The following is a 24,941-nucleotide window of genomic DNA, read 5'->3' as shown; positions in this document are numbered from 1 at the left end:
TCAACAGCATCAGAGGAACTGGACAAGAAATTAAAAATGTTATTTTCAGATGTCTGCAATAGTGGCCAACTAGAATTTCGGGCCGACCCGGAAAACAATAATACTTGGCCGGGACATTCTTCGAGTCACATTGGTGGAACTACGAAAATTTTAAGTATGAAAAAATGGATTTTGTCGAGTTATGCATGGTCATTTTTTCAAAGTTAGGGGTGATGGATTACTTTTTCTCCAAAACATTTTTACTGTAAATCAGCAGAGGTAGTTGCCATGATCTCTTTACACCATCATCAACGTCCGAAATACCCGTTTACATAATGAACCCATCATTTTTCCTTATATGCATTGACCAGCAAAGGGATGTTATTTTTCACGATTCCAGTTTTGGTTCTGTTGTCGCTTTCGTCTTGTCTGCAGAATTCACAGGGCTTTTAGGGTTCCCCATTCATAACTGCTGGCTGTGCTTGGCGTTATCCGAGTTATATCTGACGGTAGTTAGTATCACTCGAGTTATTTTTGGAAAACCACGTTTGCCTTTCATGATGCTAGCCGTAAGACCTCTGACAGAACTGTCTAAAGTATTCACGTATAGATCTGTAAACTTATGGCGTGCGTACGCACGTGTGTTTCTGAAAAGACGACAGAAAGTTTTTGTGGAGAGATGGCTGCAGACGACGTCGTTTATATCAACTCCCACATCTTCACAGGAAAGTCGACCGCAGAAAGCTGCATTTTATGTGTCTACTCCGATATTCTATGTCAATGCATGTACGTATAAAATGTAACGAAAACACTTAAATTGAACGTTCAGACACTCTACAATCTACTGCATTATTTGTGCTGAATTCACGTTGGTGTAGTCTAGCCATATATAGTATCTATTGTCAAAATGAGTTAAGTCCCCTGATTCAGAGACATGAACTCTGTTTTTATTGTTTAAAGTATGGATACTTGGAATGAAAAATAAAATAAGAAATACATATATACTGTAGGATATCTATTGAATTTATCGTAGTTTACAGGATACATATTATAGAACAAAAAAATCCTTTTCCTTATTTCTTTCTAAGCACCCAAATAGCAACATATCTTTACAAGTCTTTCTCGTATGTAATTGTTGCAACAAGAGATGAGTGTCGTGGAGTTAAGCAATCTTATATCTTACTTAATATGTCTCTCAGCTCCTAGCATTGGACCAGTACCTCACTAAATGGGATGTTTGTCTCTCAGTTCCTAGCATTATACCAGTACCTCAGTAAATGGGATGTTTGTGTATCAGCTCCTAGCATTAGACCAGTACCTCACTAAATGGGATGTTTGTGTCTCAGCTCCTAGCATCAGAACAGTACCTCACTAAATGGGATGTTTGTGTCTCAGTTCCTAGCATTAGACCAGTATCTCACTAAATGGGATGTTTATCTCTCATCTCCTAGCATTAGAAAAGTACCTCACTAAATGGGATGTTTGTGTCTCAGCTCCTAGCATTAGGCAAGTACCTCAGTAAATGGGATGTTTGTGTCTCAGCTCCTAGCATTAGACAAATACCTCACTAAATGGGATGTTTGTGTCTCAGCTCCTAGCATTAGACCAGTACCTCAGTAAATGGGATGTTCGTCTCTCAGTTCCTAGCATTATACCAGTACCTCACTAAATGGGATGTTTGTCTCTCAGTTCCTAGCATTATACCAGTACCTCACTAAATGGGATGCTTGTCTCTCAGCTCCTAGCATTAGACAAATACCTCACTAAATGGGATGTTTGTGTCTCAGCTCCTAGCATTAGACCAGTACCTCAGTAAATGGGATGTTTGTCTCTCAGTTCCTAGCATTATACCAGTACCTCACTAAATGGGATGTTTGTCTCTCAGTTCCTAGCATTATACCAGTACCTCACTAAATGGGATGTTTGTCTCTCAGCTCCTAGCATCATACCAGTACCTCACTAAATGGGATGTTTGTGTCTCAGTTCCTAGCATTATACCAGTACCTCAGTAAATGGGATGTTTGTGTCTCAGCTCCTAGCATCAGACCAGTACCTCACTAAATGGGATGTTTGTGTCTCAGCTCCTAGCATTAGACAAGTACCTCAGTAAATGGGATGTTTGTGTCTCAGCTCCTAGCATTATACCAGTATCTCACTAAATGGGATGTTTGTGTTTCAGCTCCTCACATTGGCCATCTCTATACTGCATTAGTTGCTGATTCTGTGGTAAGGTGGAAGAGACTCAAAGGCAGTCAGACATTCTTTGCCACGGGAACAGATGAGCATGGATTGAAGGTTAACATTCTGCTAAGTACATCTCTCCTTCAAATGAAAGAAGATGTAATATATGTTGTATTAATACGGGTTCTTGTTTCTGTTATTCAGGTCTTATAATCTTTGACTATTTAAAGATACATGTATGTTGCTGAGAATTGGAGTGAGCTATTTGGCCATAAGTGTCCTAATTGTACTGTAATAAGTTTACTGCAACTTAATTGTGGTGGCTGGTTCTTTTTTGAAACTCAAAATGAGGACAAATATTAAGTTGCCAAACTTGAATTGACAGCTTAATACTGCAACACTTGACAAGCCTAATGTAAGGCAACTTAAGAAGTTTGCCCTTTAGGTTGTGGTCATTCATCTTTGACCACAAAAGGAGTGAAATATTCTCTTGTCCAATCTGTCTGATACCATACCCGCACTAGAAATTTGATGCCTTAACTGTTGGGCAACTGAAGAATCTTGTCCCAGGTGTTGAGATACCTCATCTCTGAACTCAAAGGAGTGAAGTATTAAGATGCCAGACATTTACTTTGCATTTAGTGATGTATTATAATAAGGCATGTAAAATCATTGTCATTTTGATGATTCAAAGGAAAAGTTAACTTGTCAAATTCCTATAGGGGAACACTTAGAGAGTTGATTTTTTTGCATAGAATGACATGGTAGTTCATTTCTCCAAACAGATTGTAAAATGTAAATGCAAGATGTAACTTTTTATACAAATTTTGTACAATTATATATGAAAGCTATTATTAGAATGTGTTTGATATCAATTAACTGCAGTCTTCATGTGCTGACATTCTGTAACACTGGTGCAGCTCATGTACAGGTTTTTAGCTGAAAACCTACACCTACTTATTTTGTACCTCTTATCATATTTTTGCCTTGTTTAGGTTCAACAAGCAGCTGAGAAGGCTGGTGTGGCACCCAAAGTTTTCTGTGATGAGGTCTCCGACAAGTTTAAGGTTAAAGTCAACACCTTTGAGTAGAGGGGTCATCTTGTTTTGAAGTAAAGATGAATGGCCCTGATTCTGCTTGCCATATTTCAAACTTCCCCTCTAAAAATGAAATTACATAATCCTGAAGAGCAATTTTTGCCAAATTATTGACCGAAGTTGTGGTTTTCTCAACATTTAAATGTGATAAATAAAGACCTTCTATAACATATCTGGACTGAGGATAAACTTGACATCCAGTAGGGTTCAAGAAAGCCTTTCATATCTAGATATTGACCTTCTCTTTTTTACCCTAGGACCTGTTTAAGAAGAGTGATATAAACTTCTCCACCTTTGTTCGTACAACGGATGAAAGTCATGTGAAGGCTGTACATCAGTTATGGGTAAAACTATCTCAACATTTGCAATCTACAAACTTTTCTGATATTTTTTGCCATTTTGAGTTTTGGTAAAATGCATTATTTGAGGGCCACTGTGAAGACTTTTTTTTTATATTTTTGTCAATTATTGGCCCCATTTCCAGATGACATTTTTGATTTTCAGGAACAATTCCTTGAATTTGAAGTTTGTTACTGAAAATTTGTTTGTCAATTCGCCAATTTTCTCCCCTAAATGAGACTTAAATGTCCCATTCCAAATCAGCATAAGAAAACACTTTGTCTACTGAAACGGGTATAAAACTATTGTGTGTTCATTACATAAACTTCTCTAAAAGTGTCCTCGCTAGAAATACTTGCTTAAGGGATTTTACAAAACACACTCTAGAGAATCATACCGCTTTTCAATGCAAATTTAGATACGAAGATACAGTACAACTGAATTATGAATCAAACTTCTCTATTGCACAGTCATAACTGACTAAATATCAACATCACTTTGCTGATAACTTCAATGTTTTCTGGTTTTAGAATGTACTTGATGAGAAAGGATTCATCTACAAGGATTTATACAAGGGATGGTATTCTATTTCTGACGAAGCTTTTGTTTCTGATAATGATGTAGTTGACGTTACAACAAAGTCAGGAGAAACACAGAAGGTAAAAAAAAGAGTGATGGTTCCTTTGCTTTTGTGTACAGAGTGTGAACTTACACATTCTGATTTACGTGTTCGTCCTGTGACATTTAATGCCGTTTTGATAGAGGAAGAGGCATATATTGTTTCACATGTCTCTTCATTCTGTCATTCTGTCACATTTTGTGGCATCCTATTCAGAAAAATGTCATATTTTGCAAATGTTTCAATATCTTTGATTCATATTTAGTTCATAGTATCTTAACTAAACTTTATCATATTGAAGCAATTATCATTCAGTTTTGAATGGCCAGAGGTAACATTTGATCTAAGTTTCCAGTAGAAGAAGAGATGCATATTACAATGAATACAAGTTTGAACGATGTATGAAAGGAAGGTTACTTAGTAAAGTCTAAAACAAGAGAATCGGTAGACCTGATAGATGTTCCCCAAATAAATGGTTGTTCCAAAAGGACTATTTATGCAAAAGAGAGTTATGATTCTTGTACACAGCACTGCCTCTTATTGAGATTTATCTACCTATGAAGTTTCATGTTGATACCTCTAAAAGTTTTTGTGATATGCTCTGGAAAAAATATGATGAACAGACAAATGGATGAACAAATGGACAGACAAAGCAGCAACTGTATACTCTCCCTTCAGGGAGCATGAAAATAAATCTTGAGTAGTAAAGAATAAACATACCATGTTTAGTGTGAACAATGAATTATGGACAAGTCAAATTTAATTTGTTAGATTTTTTATGAAGGATTTGATCAACAGTGGTATTTGGATGTGAATATGATATCAATGATTTTGGATAGATTAGCCTTCTTCAGTGTACAAGAGCTGAAGGAATTGTATATTGTTAAAGTGAATAGCTAACTCTAGGTACAGAAGCCATTAGATGAATGAAGGGAGAGAGTTTGGTCATACTTGATGCAAAGAATCTGTGAGTTGAACCACTCTTTTTGTGTTATAGAAAATGTCCATGTGTGATTGACAGGTCTCTGCGGAGAGTGGTCATCCTGTGGTGTGGATGGAGGAAGAGAATTACAAGTTCAGACTGTCGCAGTTCAAGCCTCAGCTCCAGCAGTGGATAGATACAGAAGGTAGAACCTTAAATGGGCCAGTTTCTCTCTTTTAAATAAAAATCATTTACCTAACAGAATTATCTAGAAAAAAAATTCAAATATGTTTGAATACATTGTATTGATGTCTGAATGCTTTTTAGAATGTCTTGTGAAAAATTCCTTATTAGATGTCATCATTACATCTGGAACAAAAACAAGAAACAATATCTGCCCATGAATTTGATATCAGCTCAAAGTGAATTACCTGTTCATTAAGCCACAAGCCCAGGTCTGGTAATACTGTAAAATCGTAGAATTTTGTGGGGCTTGATTTTCATTTTAAAAAAATCACGTTTCCATGGACACTTGATTTTCAGAATAAATGCAGCTTAGTAAGTTTACTCATACTTATTTTAACATTGCAAAAACATATAAATTTGTGGATTAAGTGTACCCACAAAGTCAATGAAAATAAATCCTCAAGGAAAGTGAATGATTTTACACTCGTGTTGTCAACAGCTCAGTAGAAATGGGTAAAAGATTACAAGATATTAAACATTGTTTTCTTTAGATATTAATAAAGGTTCAAAATGCTAGGAATAATATTTGTTTTTCTGTAGTGATACAACCTCCTCAGTTCAAACAAGTTGTGCAATCCTCATTAGAAAACCTGACTGACTTATCTGTGACTCGCAGCAGTGACCGAGTGTCCTGGGGTATTTCCGTACCAAATGATCCCAGTCAGAAGGTCAGTAACAGCTGATTAAGTGTTTTTATCACTGGCATTTTGTGTTATGCCATGTCACTTTGTCATAAATTTCGTAAAACACATGTGCAATGATAGTATTGTGACATAGATAAGTGAAGTCTTGATGACATTACAGGATTGTCACTGTAGAGAAAAATGTTATAATAATAATAATCTTTATTTTCAGAGGATAAATACATGTTAAGCCAAAGGCTTATCTAACACATGGTCCTCTTGTTAGTAAAAGTACATATCAATGGGTCAGTAAAAACAACATGTATGAGTAAACAATATACTTCATCTGTTGGATAAAAATTACATGATTACATACATGATTGAAAAGTATACAGTGTACAAATAAAAGACTTGGTTGCTCTAAAAAGTAAAAAGCTGCAGTATCTTGCAAAATTGTCTACAAATCAAGTAAAAGTTTGACTAGTAGTCTTTTAAAAGTAGTAAAACAATTGATCCCCTTAAGTTCAAGAGGTAAAAGATTCCAATCTTTGATACTCGATATCAAAAAATAGTTTGAGTAAAAAACAGTTCTGTGTTTTGGAACTAAAAAGTTGTTATCACAGGCATATCTTGTAATTCTATTGTGACTATTTCTAACTAATGAGACATTGCTAGATAAGTAGTCTGGGACATCTTCATACATAATCTTCTAAACTTCAAGTATCTATCAATAGGTATCCACTGTAAAACTTCAAACATGTCTTTGGAAGGGGTATGAAATGGTACATCGAGAATCATTCAGGCAGCTTGTTTCTGAGTTTTCAAAAGCTTGCCCATTAAATTTCCTGAACAACCTGACTACACAGTGCTGCAATACACAAAATGTGGGAAAATACATGCCTGAAAAAAATTCAGTTTTCCTTCCATGGGTAAATATGGACTAATATGATGCAACAAGCCTAGCTTTTGCCTTATTTTGCCCAATATTGACGAAATGTGATCTGACCATGTTAAGGAATTATCGATGATGACCCCAAGCAATTTATCTCTTACAACTACAACAATATCAATAATGCATCTACTCGGGAGAAGGTGTTAAAAGTCAGTGAGGCATACAATCTTATTGATATTTTTAGAGAACTCCATCCAGATATCAAGAGATATACTTGGCGAAGAAAAAATCCACTTAAACAGGCTAGTTTAGACCTTTTTCTCACTTCAGGTTGTTTATTATCTAGCACAAGAAAGTCATTCATTTAACCGAGTTATAGATCTGATCATTATGCCACAGTGATTGCTTTGAAATTAAATGAATTTAGAAGAGGAAGAAGTCTCTGGAAGTTTAATAACTCCTTATTAGTTGAACTTGATTATTTAGACATAGTTAAGAAATGTATAGAAGATATAAAATTACATTATTGCCTGCCAGTGTATAACCTTAATTCTATTGTATTTATACCTGATACAGAAATACATTATTGCCTGCCAGTGTATAACCTTAATTCTATTGTATTTATACCTGATACAGAAATACATTATTGCCTATAACCTTAATTCTATTGTATTTATACCTGATACAGAAATACATTATTGCCTGCCAGTGTATAACCTTAATTCTATTGTATTTATACCTGATACAGAAATACATTATTGCCTATAACCTTAATTCTATTGTATTTATACCTGATACAGAAATACATTATTGCCTGCCAGTATATAACCTTAATTCTATTGTATTTATACCTGATACAGAAATACATTATTGCCTGCCAGTGTATAACCTTAATTCTATTGTATTTATACCTGATACAGAAATACACTATTGCCTGTAACCTTAATTCTATTGTATTTATACCTGATACAGAAATACATTATTGCCTGCCAGTATATAACCTTAATTCTATTGTATTTATACCTGATACAGAAATACATTATTGCCTGCCAGTGTATAACCTTAATTCTATTGTATTTATACCTGATACAGAAATACATTATTGCCTGCCAGTATATAACCTTAATTCTATTGTATTTATACCTGATACAGAAATACATTATTGCCTGCCAGTATATAACCTTAATTCTATTGTATTTATACCTGATACAGAAATACATTATTGCCTGCCAGTATATAACCTTAATTCTATTGTATTTATACCTGATACAGAAATACATTATTGCCTGCCAGTGTATAACCTTAATTCTATTGTATTTATACCTGATACAGAAATACATTATTGCCTGCCAGTATATAACCTTAATTCTATTGTATTTATACCTGATACAGAAATACATTATTGCCTGCCAGTGTATAACCTTAATTCTATTGTATTTATACCTGATACAGAAATTTAGTTCTTAATTAATGATCAGTTGTTTTCGGAGACTTTAGTAATGGAAATAAGAGGCAAGTCAATAGGATATGCATCTCATAGAAAAATGCAACAGAACCTTAAAGAAGAAAATTTAAAGAAATCTATCGAAATTTTAGAAGGCAATATAGATTCTGACCAGGAAGAATTAGATTTTACTTCCAAAATTATTCCGAAAATCTAGAAGGATAACGGTGATATGATTACAAATCAAGATAACAATTTAAAAGAAGTTAAATTATTCTATGAAAACTTGCACAAATTTAAATAAGTTAACTTTATTGATTTGGATCAACATCTCCATCACTGTACTGTTTATAAGTTAATTTAGGTGTAATTACATTTTAGGAGGCTGGAAGGGTATTGAAAGATATGAAAAATAACAAGAATCAAGTTTCGGATGGCTTTACTTCAGAATTTTATGAAACTTTTTGGAAATTCCTAAGTATTTTTGTGGTGCATTCCATCAATTACAGTTTCTCAATAGGTCAACTTTCAACCACTCCGAGACAAGGTGTGATAACTTGCATACCTAAGGGAGATAAGCCTCTTCATTTCTTAAAAAATTGGAGACTTATTTCATTTTTGAACTTTACATATGAAATAGCATCAGGAATAATTTCTTATAGATTAAAGTCAGTTTTAGGGAAACTTATTAATGAAGATCAGACAGGATTTTTGTCTGGGCATTATATCGGGGAAAACATTCGTACTCTTTATGATGTAATGCGTTATGCAGAAGATTTGAATATTCCAGGAGTGCTGCTAATGGTGTAATTTGTAAATGCATTTGATTCAGTTTCTTGGCATTTTATTGATAATGTTCTGAGTTTAACTTTGGTTTGGATATTAGGAAGTGGGTGAAAATTTTGTATACTAATGTTTATTCAGTGGTTAATCAGGGGTTAACCAATCAACGCCAATTAACATTCAGCGTGGTTGTCGTCAAGGCGACCCAGTAGCCCCATATATTTTTATGTGTTGAAGTTTTGGAAGAATTAGAAACAATGAAAATATTTTCTGGCAAAAATTGTAACATAAAAAGGAATTTCAAAAACAACTGGAAAAAATGGAGACCTATTTTGGAATCATAAAATACACTTTGAGCTTCTTTCCCCATTGACCTTGGCATCACCATAATTACTGCTATAGTTTGATTTTTCTCTTTATTTCTTATAAATGAACGATTGTAGAAATAGACAGTATTTAATGAACCCTCCCAGCTTTGTTTGTCCTCCTCTTTTCCTCTTTTTTACTCATCGCCTTTCCTCTCTTTCGCTCTCTCTTGCCCCTCTTTCCATAATGACAATGATATCTGTAAATGTAATGTGCTTGAGCTGAGCCAGTTTTTATAGCCACCGCTATCTGCTTGGTTTGAGTGTATCTATTTTCTGCCTTGTTTAATCAGGGACATGTTGAAGAATGATTGCGTACGTGAGCAAGTTGGAGTGTATTCATCACATCTGTACCTATAATGTAGTATGTTTATAACATCAATAGCTACATTTATATATAAAGTTTGAGTGTATTCATCACATCTGTACCTATAATGTAGTATGTTTATAACATCAATAGCTACATTTATATATAAAGTTTGAGTGTATTCATCACATCTGTACCTATAATGCAGTATGTTTATAACATCAATAGCTACATTTATATATAAAGTTTGAGTGTATTCATCACATCTGTACCTATAATGTAGTATGTTTATAACATCGATAGCTACATTTATATATAAAGTTTGAGTGTATTCATCATATCTGTACCTATAATGTAGTATGTTTATAACATCAATAGCTACATTTATATATAAAGTTTGAGTGTATTCATCATATCTGTACCTATAATGTAGTATGTTTATAACATCAATAGCTACATTTATATATAAAGTTTGAGTGTATTCATCACATCTGTACCTATAATGTAGTATGTTTATAACATCAATAGCTACATTTATATATAAAGTTTGAGTGTATTCATCACATCTGTACCTATAATGTAGTATGTTTATAACATCAATAGCTACATTTATATATAAAGTTTGAGTGTATTCATCACATCTGTACCTATAATGTAGTATGTTTATAACATCAATAGCTACATTTATATATAAAGTTTGAGTGTATTCATCATATCTGTACCTATAATACAGTATGTTTATAACATCAATAGCTACATTTATATATAAAGTTTGACTATATCCCGCATGGGATGATGAAATACAATAATCAGGATGATGATGATGATGATGATGATGATGATGATGATGATGATGATGATGATGATGATGATGATGATAACATGATGTTGGAGGATGATGATGATATTTTAAGATGATGATGATGATGTTGGAGGGTGATGATGATATTTTAAGATGATGATGATGTTGGATGATGATGATGATGATGATGATGTTGGATGATGATGATGATGATGATGATGATGATGATGATGTTGGAGGATGATGATGATATTTTAAGATGATGATGATGATGTTGGAGGGTGATGATGATATTTTAAGATGATGATGATGTTGGAGGGTGATGATGATATTTTAAGATGATGATGATGTTGGAGGGTGATGATGATGATGATGATGATGATGATGATGTTGGAGGGTGATGATGATATTTTAAGATGATGATGATGTTGGAGGGTGATGATGATGATGATGATGATGATGATGATGATGATGATGTTGGAGGGTGATGATGATATTTTAAGATGATGATGATGTTGGAGGGTGATGATGATATTTTAAGATGATGATGATGTTGGAGGGTGATGATGATATTTTAAGATGATGATGATGTTGGAGGGTGATGATGATATTTTAAGATGATGATGATGTTGGAGGGTGATGATGATATTTTAAGATGATGATGATGTTGGAGGGTGATGATGATATTTTAAGATGATGATGATGTTGGAGGGTGATGATGATATTTTAAGATGATGATGATGTTGGAGGGTGATGATGATATTTTAAGATGATGATGATGTTGGAGGGTGATGATGATGATGTTCATGATGATGATAGTGAAATGAAGAATGTACTGTAGAGTGACGATGATATCAGACCCTTAGATATTGTTGTGTGTCTGTGTATGTGTGTGTGTGTGTACTCTGTATGTGAATGTGTGTGTATGTACTCTGTATGTGTTTGAGTGTGGTGTTGTCTGGCGTGCAAGTGAATTGTCAAATTTTGTCAAAATATTTAAAAAATTATAAAAGAAATAAAAAAAACTTGTCTGGAAGGAGGCTCTATATGAGAACATTTTCCCTATTGAGCCCCACATCTCTGATGTCAGACTGATTGATACAGAATTAGGTTTCATTCAATTATAGGTATGCTTCAGACCAAATCGAACAGAATCAATGTATTCTCATAAAGAAAGGATTTTAGAGAATTTTCTCTATTTCCACTATTTTGCATCGCGCCTCCCAGAGGGCTGAGATCCAGCATTTATACAAAATTAATTCCCTTCACCAGAGTATGCTTATGATTGAATCGGGATCCCGATATTTCTGCACAAGATTTCAAAGAATTTCCTCATTTTCTTTTTCTCTTTCAAGAACCAATATTTTTACAAATCTTTTTTTTTCATTCTACCAAGGATGCTTTTGACCAAATTTGGTCAAAATCTGTTCATTTGTTCATGAAAAGTAGTAACAAGTTGGAGTATACTGGATTAAGGATGGGGCAACCAACACTGTGCCATGACATAAGCTTAAAATCATTATTTGAACACACCTGCAGGTTGCCAAACCACTTTGCTAATGAAACCAAGATGCATTTATTTTATATGGGTTTAACTTGATAAATAAAGATATTTCAGAAGACACTTATATCACTGAAAAGATAGGGAGCAGAGTGGGTGTTGTACAAAGGTGGACTTTATGTAGAGTTTTAGTTACAATGAATTTCAATACACAGAGAACTGACGTTGTGGCCTGTATAGATAGAATGCCTTTATATAAAACTGGCCTCAAAGACAGGTTTGGCTGTACTTTTATTACGTGCATGATTTTTGTGTTATTTTAATCAAATGGAGTATTTGGTAAGTTGTATAAGGTATATGTAGTTCTGATATTACAATAATTTACATTAATGTTTGACTGGTTGTGTTTTGGTACAGATCTATGTATGGTTGGATGCCCTCACAAATTACCTCACAGTAACTGGTTACCCTGGAGACGAATATTGCAGTGTTTGGCCTGCAGATTGTCATGTGGTTGGCAAAGATATTCTCAAGTAAGCAAACTACTCCTATATCAGTGTAGATCAGTATCTATCAATGTAACCAGATTTTGACGATAGAGATACTAGGACAGAACCAACACCGTACTTTTAGGAAGAGTTCAAGTAGTTCCTTGTATCTCTTGCTTGGATACCTTCTGGTATGCTGGGCGATTAGAGTACAGGGACAAACTAAGAATTGAAGAGAAATCGCAGCCCAGGATATGTGTTTCTTCTTATTAATTGGTATGTCGACCAGTTTCGCCAGAACTTTTGGGCTTCATCAGGACCCTTAAAAGCCCAAAAGTTAGGGCAAAACCAGTTGACATACCAATAAATAAGAAAAAACACATATCATTGGCTTGTTGCGATTTCTCTTTGATTCTGATAGGAGACAATTGTAAGTCCTATGCTATACTTTCCAAAAACAAATGCCCATGTCTGTTAATACCCATATCATGTCTTTTAATACCCATATCATGTCTGTTAATACCCATATCATGTCTGTTAATACCCATATCATATCGATTGATACCCATATCATGTCTTAATACCCATATCATGTCTTAATACCCATATCATGTCTTAATACCCATATCATATCTGTTAATACCCATATCATGTCTGTTAATACCCATATCATGTCTGTTGATACCCATATCATGTCTGTTAATACCCATATCATGTCTGTTGATACCCATATCATGTCTGTTAATACCCATATCATGTCTGTTAATACCCATATCATATCGATTGATACCCATATCATGTCTTAATACCCATATCATATCTGTTAATACCCATATCATGTCTGTTGATACCCATATCATGTCTTAATACCCATATCATATCTGTTAATACCCATATCATGTCTTAATACCCATATCATATCTGTTTATACCCATATCATGTCTGTTGATACCCATATTATGTCTGTTAATACCCATATCATGTCTGTTGATACCCATATCTATTGCTGTTCTGTTATCAAAACTTACTTTTTTATGGTCTTGCATTAAACCCAACCTAATGACTTTGAACCAAAATTTTATATTGATCCCAAGGCATTATTAAAAGACACATTGTTTTGGTACCAAAGATTCTAGTTTATTCGCCGAGGACAACTTGTTCTGCCCAAGTCATTTTATAGAGCAGGCGTATACTGAGTCCATTTATCCCTTCTAATTGTATCACAACATGTTCTCTGCTAATTGAGAACCTTATTAGTTTTATATCTACCATGTTATACCATAACATCAAATTCAACACCTTATCATATTGAGGTGGTTATTGGTCAAGGTCAAAGGTAAAATTTGACAATTTATGCAAATTTATCAAACTTTTCTTGTATGGGAGTCAGGTCACAATGCTATTAATTTCTAACAGACATTTTCCTCATGATTCTTCTCTGTCAGCCCTTAAAGAAAGCTAAGGGCATAAGTACTGAAGTTACCACAGACAATATGATCTCCTTACTCTCTAAGTATGTATTGTAAATGGGTCTAGATCAACAGCTGATAAAAAACTTCTGACATAATGCCAGTATTTCACAATCAGCAAACCTGTAACATGATTTGAGAAAAATTCTGTAATTATTCTCAGGAAAGTTAAGTGTTAATTTGTTGACAGGTTCCATGCAGTTTATTGGCCAGCCTTTCTGCTAGCAGCTGGTCTTTCCTTGCCAAAGAAAATCCTTTGTCATTCCCATTGGAGGGTGGACGGAATGAAGGTATCAGTGTTAGCATGATTGCACAGGAGTTCATCCCTTCTTTGAATGTTGTGCACTTGAGTTAAAAAGAGATAACTCTCAATCAATATATTTCAAGATTTTGGGCACATAAAGTAACAGTGGAATGTGTATTTGAACCAGAAAAATTAATTTTCAGCCTTTCTAGATATTCTCATAATGAAAGTATCTCAACGTAGTGAAATGGTGAAGCGGAATAGAAAAAAAGTATTTCAGACGGAGTTGTGTCATCAGATGTTTGTCACTTTTTTTGTAATGCTTGATACTTTGTTCATGAAGCAGCACCTAATTTAATCTATATTTATACAGACTTTCCAGTAAAAATCATACACATATGTAGAAGATATGATTATGCTGAGATTATTGGTCAGCAAAAGCCATTAGTTTGAAATTTGCAGCCATGTTTACTGTTAACATAGGTGCCCCAGTGACATGTCTAAAATTGCCTTCATTTTGAAAGAGTTCCTAACCATGTTAGTTACTATTGATGTTGTAGGTTACAAACACCTGAGATTCTTAATTACAATCAGTCGCTATATTAACATTAAATGAAGCTGATAATCCGGAGCTCACCCAATTTCAAATTCTATTTTCACAGGGCAAAGTTGAAACAAGTCATCTGCAGTGTATTAACCTGTGTTTTATGCTGTATACTGGTCCATCTTAAATAAATTTTCAAGGATCAAGACAAAGCAAATTAGTCATTTCATTTATGAAAAAGTTTAAGGCCACAGCCCTTGCATTATTTAGTACATTTTAATGAACTCTAATAAGGCAAAATATTTCTATCATTGCACAAATAAAGTTTGGTTAGTTTGATTTTTTGTCTCGGTAGAAGAAAAACAAGATGGCTGCAGTTACAGATTCACAGAATGTTAAATACATGTATCTGATTGTGTAGGAAAATAGTCCAGTCATCTGTCATTACTTCATCATCCCATACATCACAGGTTAAGTTGTATTTTAGTTCTACACTTATATCTATATTTTCAGATGTCAAAGAGTCTGGGTAATGTAGTGGATCCCCTGGAGTGTATGTCCAAATACACTGTGGATGGAGTCCGTTATTTCTTACTAAGGCAGGCTACTCCTCAGAAAGATGCTGGTAATTTTCATATGATAAAAAATTCACAGCCTGATGCATCATAGTCCATGCTTGTTATTATCACTCACCCACCTCATAGTCCATGCTTGTTATTGTCACTCACCCACCTCATAGTCCATGCTTGTTATTGTCACTCACCCACCTCATAGTCCATGCTTGTTATTGTCACTCACCCACTTCATAGTCCATGCTTGTTATTGTCACTCACCCACCTCATAGTCCGCGCTTGTTATTGTCACTCACCTCATAGTCCATGCTTGTTATTGTCACTCACCCACCTCATAGTCCATGCTTGTTATTGTCACTCACCCACCTCATAGTCCATGCTTGTTATTGTCACTCACCCACCTCATAGTCCATGCTTGTTATTGTCACTCACCCACCTCATAGTCCATGCTTGTTATTGTCACTCACCCACCTCATAGTCCATGCTTGTTATTGTCACTCACCCACCTCATAGTCCTTGCTTGTTATTGTCACTCACCCACCTCATAGTCCATGCTTGTTATTGTCACTCACCCACCTCATAGTCCATGCTTGTTATTGTCACTCACCCACCTCATAGTCCATGCTTGTTATTGTCACTCACCCACCTCATAGTCCATGCTTGTTATTGTCACTCACCCACCTCATAGTCCATGCTTGTTATTGTCACTCACCCACCTCATAGTCCATGCTTGTTATTGTCACTCACCCACCTCATAGTCCATGCTTGTTATTGTCACTCACCCACCTCATAGTCCATGCTTGTTATTGTCACTCACAGACCTCATAGTCCATGCTTGTTATTGTCACTCACCCACCTCATAGTCCATGCTTGTTATTGTCACTCACCCACCTCATAGTCCATGCTTGTTATTGTCACTCACCCACCTCATAGTCCATGCTTGTTATTGTCACTCACCCACCTCATAGTCCATGCTTGTTATTGTCACTCACCCACCTCATAGTCCATGCTTGTTATTGTCACTCACCCACCTCATAGCCCATGCTTGTTATTGTCACTCACCCACCTCATGTCACTCACCTCATAGTCCATGCTTGTTATTGTCACTCACCCACCTCATAGTCCGCGCTTGTTATTGTCACTCACCCACCTCATAGTCCATGCTTGTTATTGTCCCTCACCCACCTCATAGTCCATGCTTGTTATTGTCACTCACCCACCTCATAGTCCATGCTTGTTATTGTCACTCACCCACCTCATAGTCCATGCTTGTTATTGTCACTCACCCACCTCATAGTCCATGCTTGTTATTGTCACTCACCCACCTCATAGTCCATGCTTGTTATTGTCACTCACCCACCTCATAGTCCATGCTTGTTATTGTCACTCACCCACCTCATAGTCCATGCTTGTTATTGTCACTCACCCACCTCATAGTCCATGCTTGTTATTGTCACTCACCCACCTCATAGTCCATGCTTGTTATTGTCACTCACCCACCTCATAGTCCATGCTTGTTATTGTCACTCACCCACCTCATAGTCCATGCTTGTTATTGTCACTCACCCACCTCATAGTCCATGCTTGTTATTGTCACTCACCCACCTCATAGTCCATGCTTGTTATTGTCACTCACCCACCTCATAGTCCATGCTTGTTATTGTCACTCACCCACCTCATAGTCCGCGCTTGTTATTGTCACTCACCTCATAGTCCATGCTTGTTATTGTCACTCACCCACCTCATAGTCCATGCTTGTTATTGTCACTCACCCACCTCATAGTCCATGCTTGTTATTGTCACTCACCCACCTCATAGTCCATGCTTGTTATTGTCACTCACCCACCTCATAGTCCATGCTTGTTATTGTCACTCACCCACCTCATAGTCCATGCTTGTTATTGTCACTCACCCACCTCATAGTCCATGCTTGTTATTGTCACTCACCCACCTCATAGTCCATGCTTGTTATTGTCACTCACCACCTCATAGTCCATGCTTGTTATTGTCACTCACCCACCTCATAGTCCATGCTTGTTATTGTCACTCACCCACCTCATAGTCCATGCTTGTTATTGTCACTCACCCACCTCATAGTCCATGCTTGTTATTGTCACTCACCCACCTCATAGTCCATGCTTGTTATTGTCACTCACCCACCTCATAGTCCATGCTTGTTATTGTCACTCACCCACCTCATAGTCCATGCTTGTTATTGTCACTCACCCACCTCATAGTCCATGCTTGTTATTGTCACTCACCCACCTCATAGTCCATGCTTGTTATTGTCACTCACCCACCTCATAGTCCATGCTTGTTATTGTCACTCACCCACCTCATAGTCCATGCTTGTTATTGTCACTCACCCACCTCATAGTCCATGCTTGTTATTGTCACTCACCTCATAGTCCATGCTTGTTATTGTCACTCACCCACCTCATAGTCCATGCTTGTTATTGTCACTCACCCACCTCATAGTCCATGCTTGTTATTGTCACTCACCCACCTCATAGTCCATGCTTGTTATTGTCACTCACCCACCTCATAGTCCATGCTTGTTATTGTCACTCACCCACCTCATAGTCCATGCTTGTTATTGTCACTCACCCACCTCATAGTCCATGCTTGTTATTGTCACTCACCCACCTCATAGTCCATGCTTGTTATTGTCACTCACCCACCTCATAGTCCATGGTTGTTATTGTCACTCACCCACCTCATAGTCCATGCTTGTTATTGTCACTCACCTCATAGTCCATGCTTGTTATTGTCATTCACCTACCAAGTTTATGCATGGTATTATCACCCACCCACATTCATGCCCATGCCTGGTGATATCACCCACCTACATATAAAAAGATACACCAATATAACATACAATGTCTTGGCACAGAAAGACTCTCTAATGTTTAGGTATGATTGTCCATAAACTATTTTCAGTTTTTACACAAATTTCACAAATTGATAAATCCCTTTAAATTTTAATATTTATCTTTTATGAATTTTTTGAGTACTTTTCATCAACGAAAGTGCTGAAATAGTATTGTGTTGAAAAACATCAAGATTAGATTCTGTACACAAAGAATTATGGTACAGTTACTGTGAATTTCATTACAGTAGGTACATTGTATACATATGAAGTTTTTGGGAAAAAAATGCTTCCTTTATTTTTTATTCTACATATGGTGATATTGAAGAATATGAAAATGTTTCTTTCGCAGATTTTAATGAGGGGAAGATTGTCAAGGTAATCAATAGTGAGTTGGTGAACACTATAGGAAATGCTTTGAACAGGATTACTAGTAAATCTCTCAATCCAGAACAACTCTTCACCAATCCATCAACAGATGCCTTGTTGACTCGCTTCACAGACGAGGATCGTCACACTTTAGAGGAGCTTTATGGACTAGCAGGTCTGTTATGGTTCAAACTGCCTGTTAGGTCATCTGAGACATAGTCTCATGGTTACCTATTCTAATACCATCCATCCGGTGTTGTGCATTGTGCGTCCGTAAACAATTTAACACTTTCAACTTCTTATCAAAAACCCCAGATCCAATTTCAATGAAATTTTGCAGAAACATTCCTTGGCCTAAGATGAACCAAAATTGTGAAATTATACAGTCCCTGCCCCCCAGGGGCTGATGGGTGAGGCCAAAAGGGGCCAAATGGACTTAAATTTCAAAAATCTTCTTCTCAAGACCCACGTATGGTAGAAACAAATACTCTTTCCTGTAAATTTCATAGGAAATTAGTATTTTTGAGCATAATGTTGGTTATTTCCCACTGGAAATAACTTTAAGAATTATCAGTATAGGATGACAGTTTTGATGGAATGCATGTATTGACACTGCCTTACTATATTCAATGTCACAATTTCTGTTTCCTGACATTTGATAACTATCCTTTAACCTTTATATTCAATATTGCTTATCTCAGATGACCATCAAGGCTGCTAGGTCTCTTGATGGGTTTGATACCTGATGAAAATGTAGGTTCATTTTGTAGTAGCTGGTTGCTATGTAGCAGAAAAACCTACTGGAGGCCCATTGCATGCCATCCAGAGCAATTAGGGTAAAATACAAACAACCAAAGTTAAACTAAATTTAGTTACAAAATTCCCTATGTAAATGGAAGTGAGTTGTTTCAAGCACACAACAATAAAGAATATGCTTCATAAATTGTGGATAGGTCAAATACTACTTGCAATATACCACGCTTCTCTTTAGCTTGATGGTTGAGATGTAGACTAGAAAACCAGGGGTTGTAGGTTTGATCTCTAGCTGAGGTGTTGAAATAGTGAGAGACAGACTAGTTTGATACTTGTTAAAAACTGATACTGTAAAATTTTATATTTTTGTGTCACTCAATTTTCACGTTTAAAAAAAAAAAAAAATCTTTTCATGGAAAGATAGGTCAATGAATCCAGTTGTACTAATTTAAACAATTTGTGAGTTTAGAGTACCTACAAAATAATACTCCCACAAAAATGAGTGATTTTACAGTATACATTTTCTGATGTGGTTTTTATTTGTTGATTTTTCAGATCGAGTGGATAGATTCTATGAAGATGGCAATGTGTACCTAGTATTACAGACACTGATGACCTATCTTTTCTGGCTAAATAAACTGATCGATGATCATAAACCTTGGATTTTAGTGAAAACTGAAAGTGAGAAGGAGCATTTAGAAACAGTGATTTACATCGCCATGGAGACACTACGAGTTTGTGGAATTTTAATACAACCAGTGATTCCTGCATTCTCCTCAAGACTTTTAACAAGATTAGGGGTGCCTGACAATGAAAGAGACGTGGCACATTCAAAGGTTAAAGTTCAATCAGCAACATCTGAATCTAAACGGATGCTGAATCCATTAGAATCTGTACTGATACAGCGAATAAAACAAAAGTGACCAGATTGCTGAGGTTTTAGAGTATGTTACAGGAAAATAAAACTTGAATATTGTTGATAAAATCATATTGGCAGTTGCTTTTTTATATCTATATTGTATGTATTGGACTCTTTGTGATGTCATAAGAACCTCCTTATTATATTTTTTATTAGAGAGAAAGAATATATTACACCGCCTGAGAGTAAGAAGTTTTTTTTCTGTGTTTAAGAGCGGGATCTTCCTGTTAAAGAGACACCTTCAACAAGCTCACTATTCTCCATATGTTTGCAAGCTTACCAGTGTGCTAGGCACATTTGTTTGTGTGTTCTGTTTGCTCATGGACTGTGCTTCCATCCAAATCTTTCATAGTGCCGTGTATGTTTTAAACACAGCACAGAAAAGAAGTGATAAATCCGACCAAAACCATATTATATTCCAGGTCATATTATACACCATTCCAGGTCACTGGAGTGTCAGCGATATGGGTACACACACAGGAACTGTAATACCCAACACAGGTCATATTATACACCATTCCAGGTCATTGGAGTGTCAGCGATATGGGTACACACAGGAACTGTAATACCCTACACAGATCATATTATACACCATTCCAGGTCACTGGAGTGTCAGCGATATGGGTACACACAGGAACTGTAATACCCAACACAGGTCATATTATATACCATTCCAGGTCACTGGAGTGTCAGCGATATGGGTACACACAGGAACTGTTATACCCAACACAGGTCATATTATATACCATTCCAGGTCACTGGAGTGTCAGCGATATGGGTACACACAGGAACTGTTATACCCAACACAGATCATATTATACACCATTCCAGGTCATTGGAGTGTCAGCGATATGGGTACACACAGGAACTGTAATACCCAACACAGGTCATATTATACACCATTCCAGGTCACTGGAGTGTCAGCGATATGGGTACACACAGGAACTGTAATACCCAACACAGGTCATATTATACACCATTCCAGGTCACTGGAGTGTCAGCGATATGGGTACACACAGGAACTGTTATACCCAACACAGGTCATATTATATACCATTCCAGGTCATTGGAGTGTCAGCGATATGGGTACACACAGGAACTGTTATACCCAACACAGGTCATATTATACACCATTCCAGGTCATTGGAGTGTCAGCGATATGGGTACACACAGGAACTGTTATACCCAACACAGGTCATATTATATACCATTCCAGGTCATTGGAGTGTCAGCGATATGGGTACACACAGGAACTGTTATACCCAACACAGGTCATATTATATACCATTCCAGGTCATTGGAGTGTCAGCGATATGGGTACACACAGGAACTGTTATACCCAACACAGGTCATATTATATACCATTCCAGGTCATTGGAGTGTCAGCGATATGGGTACACACAGGAACTGTTATACCCAACACAGGTCATATTATATACCATTCCAGGTCACTGGAGTGTCAGCGATATGGGTACACACAGGAACTGTTATACCCAACACAGGTCATATTATATACCATTCCAGGTCACTGGAGTGTCAGCGATATGGGTACACACAGGAACTGTTATACCCAACACAGGTCATATTATATACCATTCCAGGTCACTGGAGTGTCAGCGATATGGGTACACACAGGAACTGTAATACCCAACACAGGTCATATTATATACCATTCCAGGTCACTGGAGTGTCAGCGATATGGGTACACACAGGAACTGTAATACCTACACAGATCATATTATACACCATTCCAGGTCACTGGAGTGTCAGCGATATGGGTACACACAGGAACTGTAATACCCTACACAGGTCATATTATACACCATTTCAGGCAGCAGAAGTGAGTAACATAGCTTCGACATCAAGTGTCGACAGTCGGCCGCGTACCCCGACAGCCGACCGTGTACCCCGACAGACGGCCACCTACCCTGACAGCCGACCGTGTACCCCGACCCCGACAGCCGACCGTGTAACCCGACAGCCGGCCACCTACCCAGACAGCCGACCGTGTACCCCGACAGACGGCCATCTACCCAGACAGCCGACCGTGTACCCAAACCCCGACAGCCGACCGTGTACCCCGACAGCCGGCCACTTTCCCAGACAGCCGACCGTGTACCCCGACCCCGACAGCCGACCGTGTAACCCGACAGCCGGCCATCTACCCAGACAGCCGACCGTGTACCCCAACAGACGGCCATCTACCCAGACAGCCGACCGTGTACCCAAACCCCGACAGCCGACCGTGTACCCCGACAGCCGGCCACCTACCCAGACAGCCGACCGTGTACCCCGACCCCGACAGCCGACCGTGTACCCCGACAGACGGCCACCTACCCCGACAGCCGACCGTGTACCCAAACCCCGACAGCCGACCTTGTACCCCGACAGCCGGCCACCTACTCCAACAGTGGACCGTGTACCCCGACAGCCGACCATGTACCCCGACAGATGGCCACCTACCCCGACAGCCGACCGTGTAGCCCAGATAGCGGTCGTGTACCCCGACAGATGGCCACCTACCCCGACAGCCGACCATGTACCCCAGATAGCGGCCGTGTATCCCCTTCTGTATTCAGAGACACCTGTTGGATGGTGGCCCATTATGCTACCACTGCAGTTTAAGAGTTGCACAATACTGAAGATAGCATTGCACCTTACAGTACTATTCTGTGATGCTAGTGACCAAATTAGGTGAATCCTAAAACAGAAAGAGGGAAAAATCAAGCTTTAGAGGGAAAGTTATTCAGCCCATAGTCTATTAATTTGGTAAAGTTTTGGATGTTACTGAAAGATGATCTTGTTTATCTGTACATATTTTTGCAAACGTGGACAACACCAGCAAAAGTCGTCTCCTGATCGGAGTATCGGGCATCGCTTGGAAATTTGACCTCGTTTTCAACATTCAGTTAGAAGAGGATGGAAGACAACCTCCGATTCTGCAAGACCCTGATTTCAGTCTCCGCTTAAGGTGTAGACCCTTTTCCTGGATACCACGACGTCCCCCTAACAGAAGGTATCAGAGAATTAACTTCCGATCTACAAGGGATACACCACAGTCAGCCCCTCGTGCGACATAAATTGAGTAAACAAGGATGTTTCCCGTCACTTACACGTGTCCGGCACTTGAAATGACCAGTGAAACAGAAATAATCTACCCAGTACATGTTTAATTTGTCTTTATGTCTACTTTCCTAACCACGAAGTTCTTAAATATTTGCATAATCATTTCCGCGACGTAACCGTCAGAGATATCTAATCTAATATACCAAACTCATATATAGACTATACAAATACTTATTATGAAGCCGTTTCATAGCAGACATACGAAATGCGTATATCGAAACTACAAATCAACTGAACTAGAACAGTATATGAACAAGAGTAAGATTTACACGGAGACTCCTGAAAAAGTACAAGAATAAGATCAGGTGTTCCGGAAGTGCAAGTGTCTTCCGCTCCTATAAAGGTTAAGTCACATTATCGACTGAGAAGAAACTTAACGCATCCACGAGGGAGAAACAGCTGTATGTTACAGTGTATTCCTTTATATAGTTCTGAATATTATAGAAAGGTGCTGTTGTAAGTTCGTCAATTTTGTAGGCACTCAAATCCACGAATTAACATGTCTACAAATCAACTGTTTACATCAGTACCTGGAGATTACTTGAGCACTGTGTAAAATCAGTTGACAACGAAATAGTGTCGATTCCACAGTATTTACTTATTTGTTTTCCTATTCTTAATCTGATCTAGATGATAGCGCGTGCTAGTTTTGTACCGCCGTCTGTTTACTAATACACGACAGTACATACTATATATAACGTTATCGGAAGCTGTGGTTTATCACGGTACAATCGATTACATACCTATATATAGTGTATACTACTATCATGGTTGGTACATCAGAGGCGTGGCGTGGAAAGTGTTTTCTAACTAAATTTGTCAGGTTTGTATGAAATTCAACTTCAGTCATTTTAATCATATCAGCGTACGCAGTAATGCTTTTACAATAGCATTTACATGTTTTGCATACGCACAATCAATATTGCATTTTTGAATTGTGTGTGTATTTTAACAAAATTACAACATAATGACAGCAGCACATCTGTAGTAAGTTTCGGACACGAAGTTTAACTGTTGTTTTAAACAAAACATATTTACATGTATTTACATCTCCCTAATACAAGGTATAGAAACCAAATTACATATAGTATTCTCGTTTGATAGGTAAAGATTCAGCTGTGCCTGGGAACAAACTTGTGACGTTCTCATTATAACATAAGTGACCTTGCAGAACAATATCTTGTTGTTTTAGTTAATATTTAAGTGACTCTTTAAATGAATCACTGTTGATGACAGAAACCAACCAGGGGTGTAGGCTTAAGTAAAATGTGTCAGTGATAGTATAACAGCCCTAACGCCATTTTCTAATTCCGTTTTACTGCTTGGTAGGTGAAACAGATGATCCCACGAAGAACACATTTTAATGCCTAGAGGCAAGAATGTAGTTTAACACCATATAATGTTCTTTGGCAAAATTTGATTTCAGCTATTTTTGCCAAACTTCCTCTTAAGGGAACATGTCTTCTTATTCAAATAAACAAACAACTC

General features: G+C 37.2%; 3 protein-coding genes across 3 annotated transcripts in view; all 3 read left to right on the top strand.

Moving 5' to 3' along the window:
* LOC132552879 (peptidyl-prolyl cis-trans isomerase) overlaps positions 1 to 24,941 on the top strand; it is a 513,126-nt gene that overhangs the window by 105,636 nt on the left and 382,549 nt on the right. The gene's annotated exons all lie outside the window — the stretch shown is intronic.
* On the top strand, positions 540 to 20,396 carry LOC132552887 (methionine--tRNA ligase, mitochondrial-like). The gene is made up of 12 exons (XM_060217080.1): positions 540 to 765; positions 2,159 to 2,274; positions 3,156 to 3,227; positions 3,515 to 3,601; positions 4,127 to 4,255; positions 5,237 to 5,342; positions 5,924 to 6,051; positions 12,518 to 12,633; positions 14,248 to 14,347; positions 15,359 to 15,470; positions 18,639 to 18,830; positions 19,964 to 20,396. The coding sequence occupies exons 1-12, from the start codon at positions 540 to 542 to the stop codon at positions 20,329 to 20,331; spliced, it is 1,752 nt and encodes a 583-aa protein (XP_060073063.1). The 3' UTR covers positions 20,332 to 20,396.
* On the top strand, positions 22,102 to 23,025 carry LOC132552886 (uncharacterized). Its single transcript, XM_060217079.1, has one exon. It carries the CDS (start codon positions 22,102 to 22,104, stop codon positions 23,023 to 23,025), a length of 924 nt encoding a protein of 307 aa, XP_060073062.1.

Source organism: Ylistrum balloti, unplaced genomic scaffold (genome assembly GCF_031769215.1).
Source record: "Ylistrum balloti isolate Yb309-2 unplaced genomic scaffold, AGI_CSIRO_Ybal_v1 Utg370284, whole genome shotgun sequence".
In the NCBI taxonomy this organism is placed as follows: domain Eukaryota; kingdom Metazoa; phylum Mollusca; class Bivalvia; order Pectinida; family Pectinidae; genus Ylistrum; species Ylistrum balloti.
Note: the sequence above shows the minus strand (reverse complement) of the source record. Positions and strands in the feature narration are given on the sequence as shown.

What these genes read in the sequence shown, in the direction of transcription:
- LOC132552887 (XM_060217080.1), top strand. Translation starts at nt 540, where the DNA reads ATGCTAGCCGTAAGACCTCTGACAGAACTGTCTAAAGTATTCACGTAT. An exon ending in AGTCAGGAGAAACACAGAAG is followed by an intron (nt 4,256 to 5,236) that starts GTAAAAAAAAGA and finishes TGTGATTGACAG; the next exon opens with GTCTCTGCGGAGAGTGGTCA. An exon ending in GGAGCTTTATGGACTAGCAG is followed by an intron (nt 18,831 to 19,963) that starts GTCTGTTATGGT and finishes TTGATTTTTCAG; the next exon opens with ATCGAGTGGATAGATTCTAT.
- LOC132552886 (XM_060217079.1), top strand. Translation starts at nt 22,102, where the DNA reads ATGGGTACACACAGGAACTGTAATACCCTACACAGGTCATATTATACA.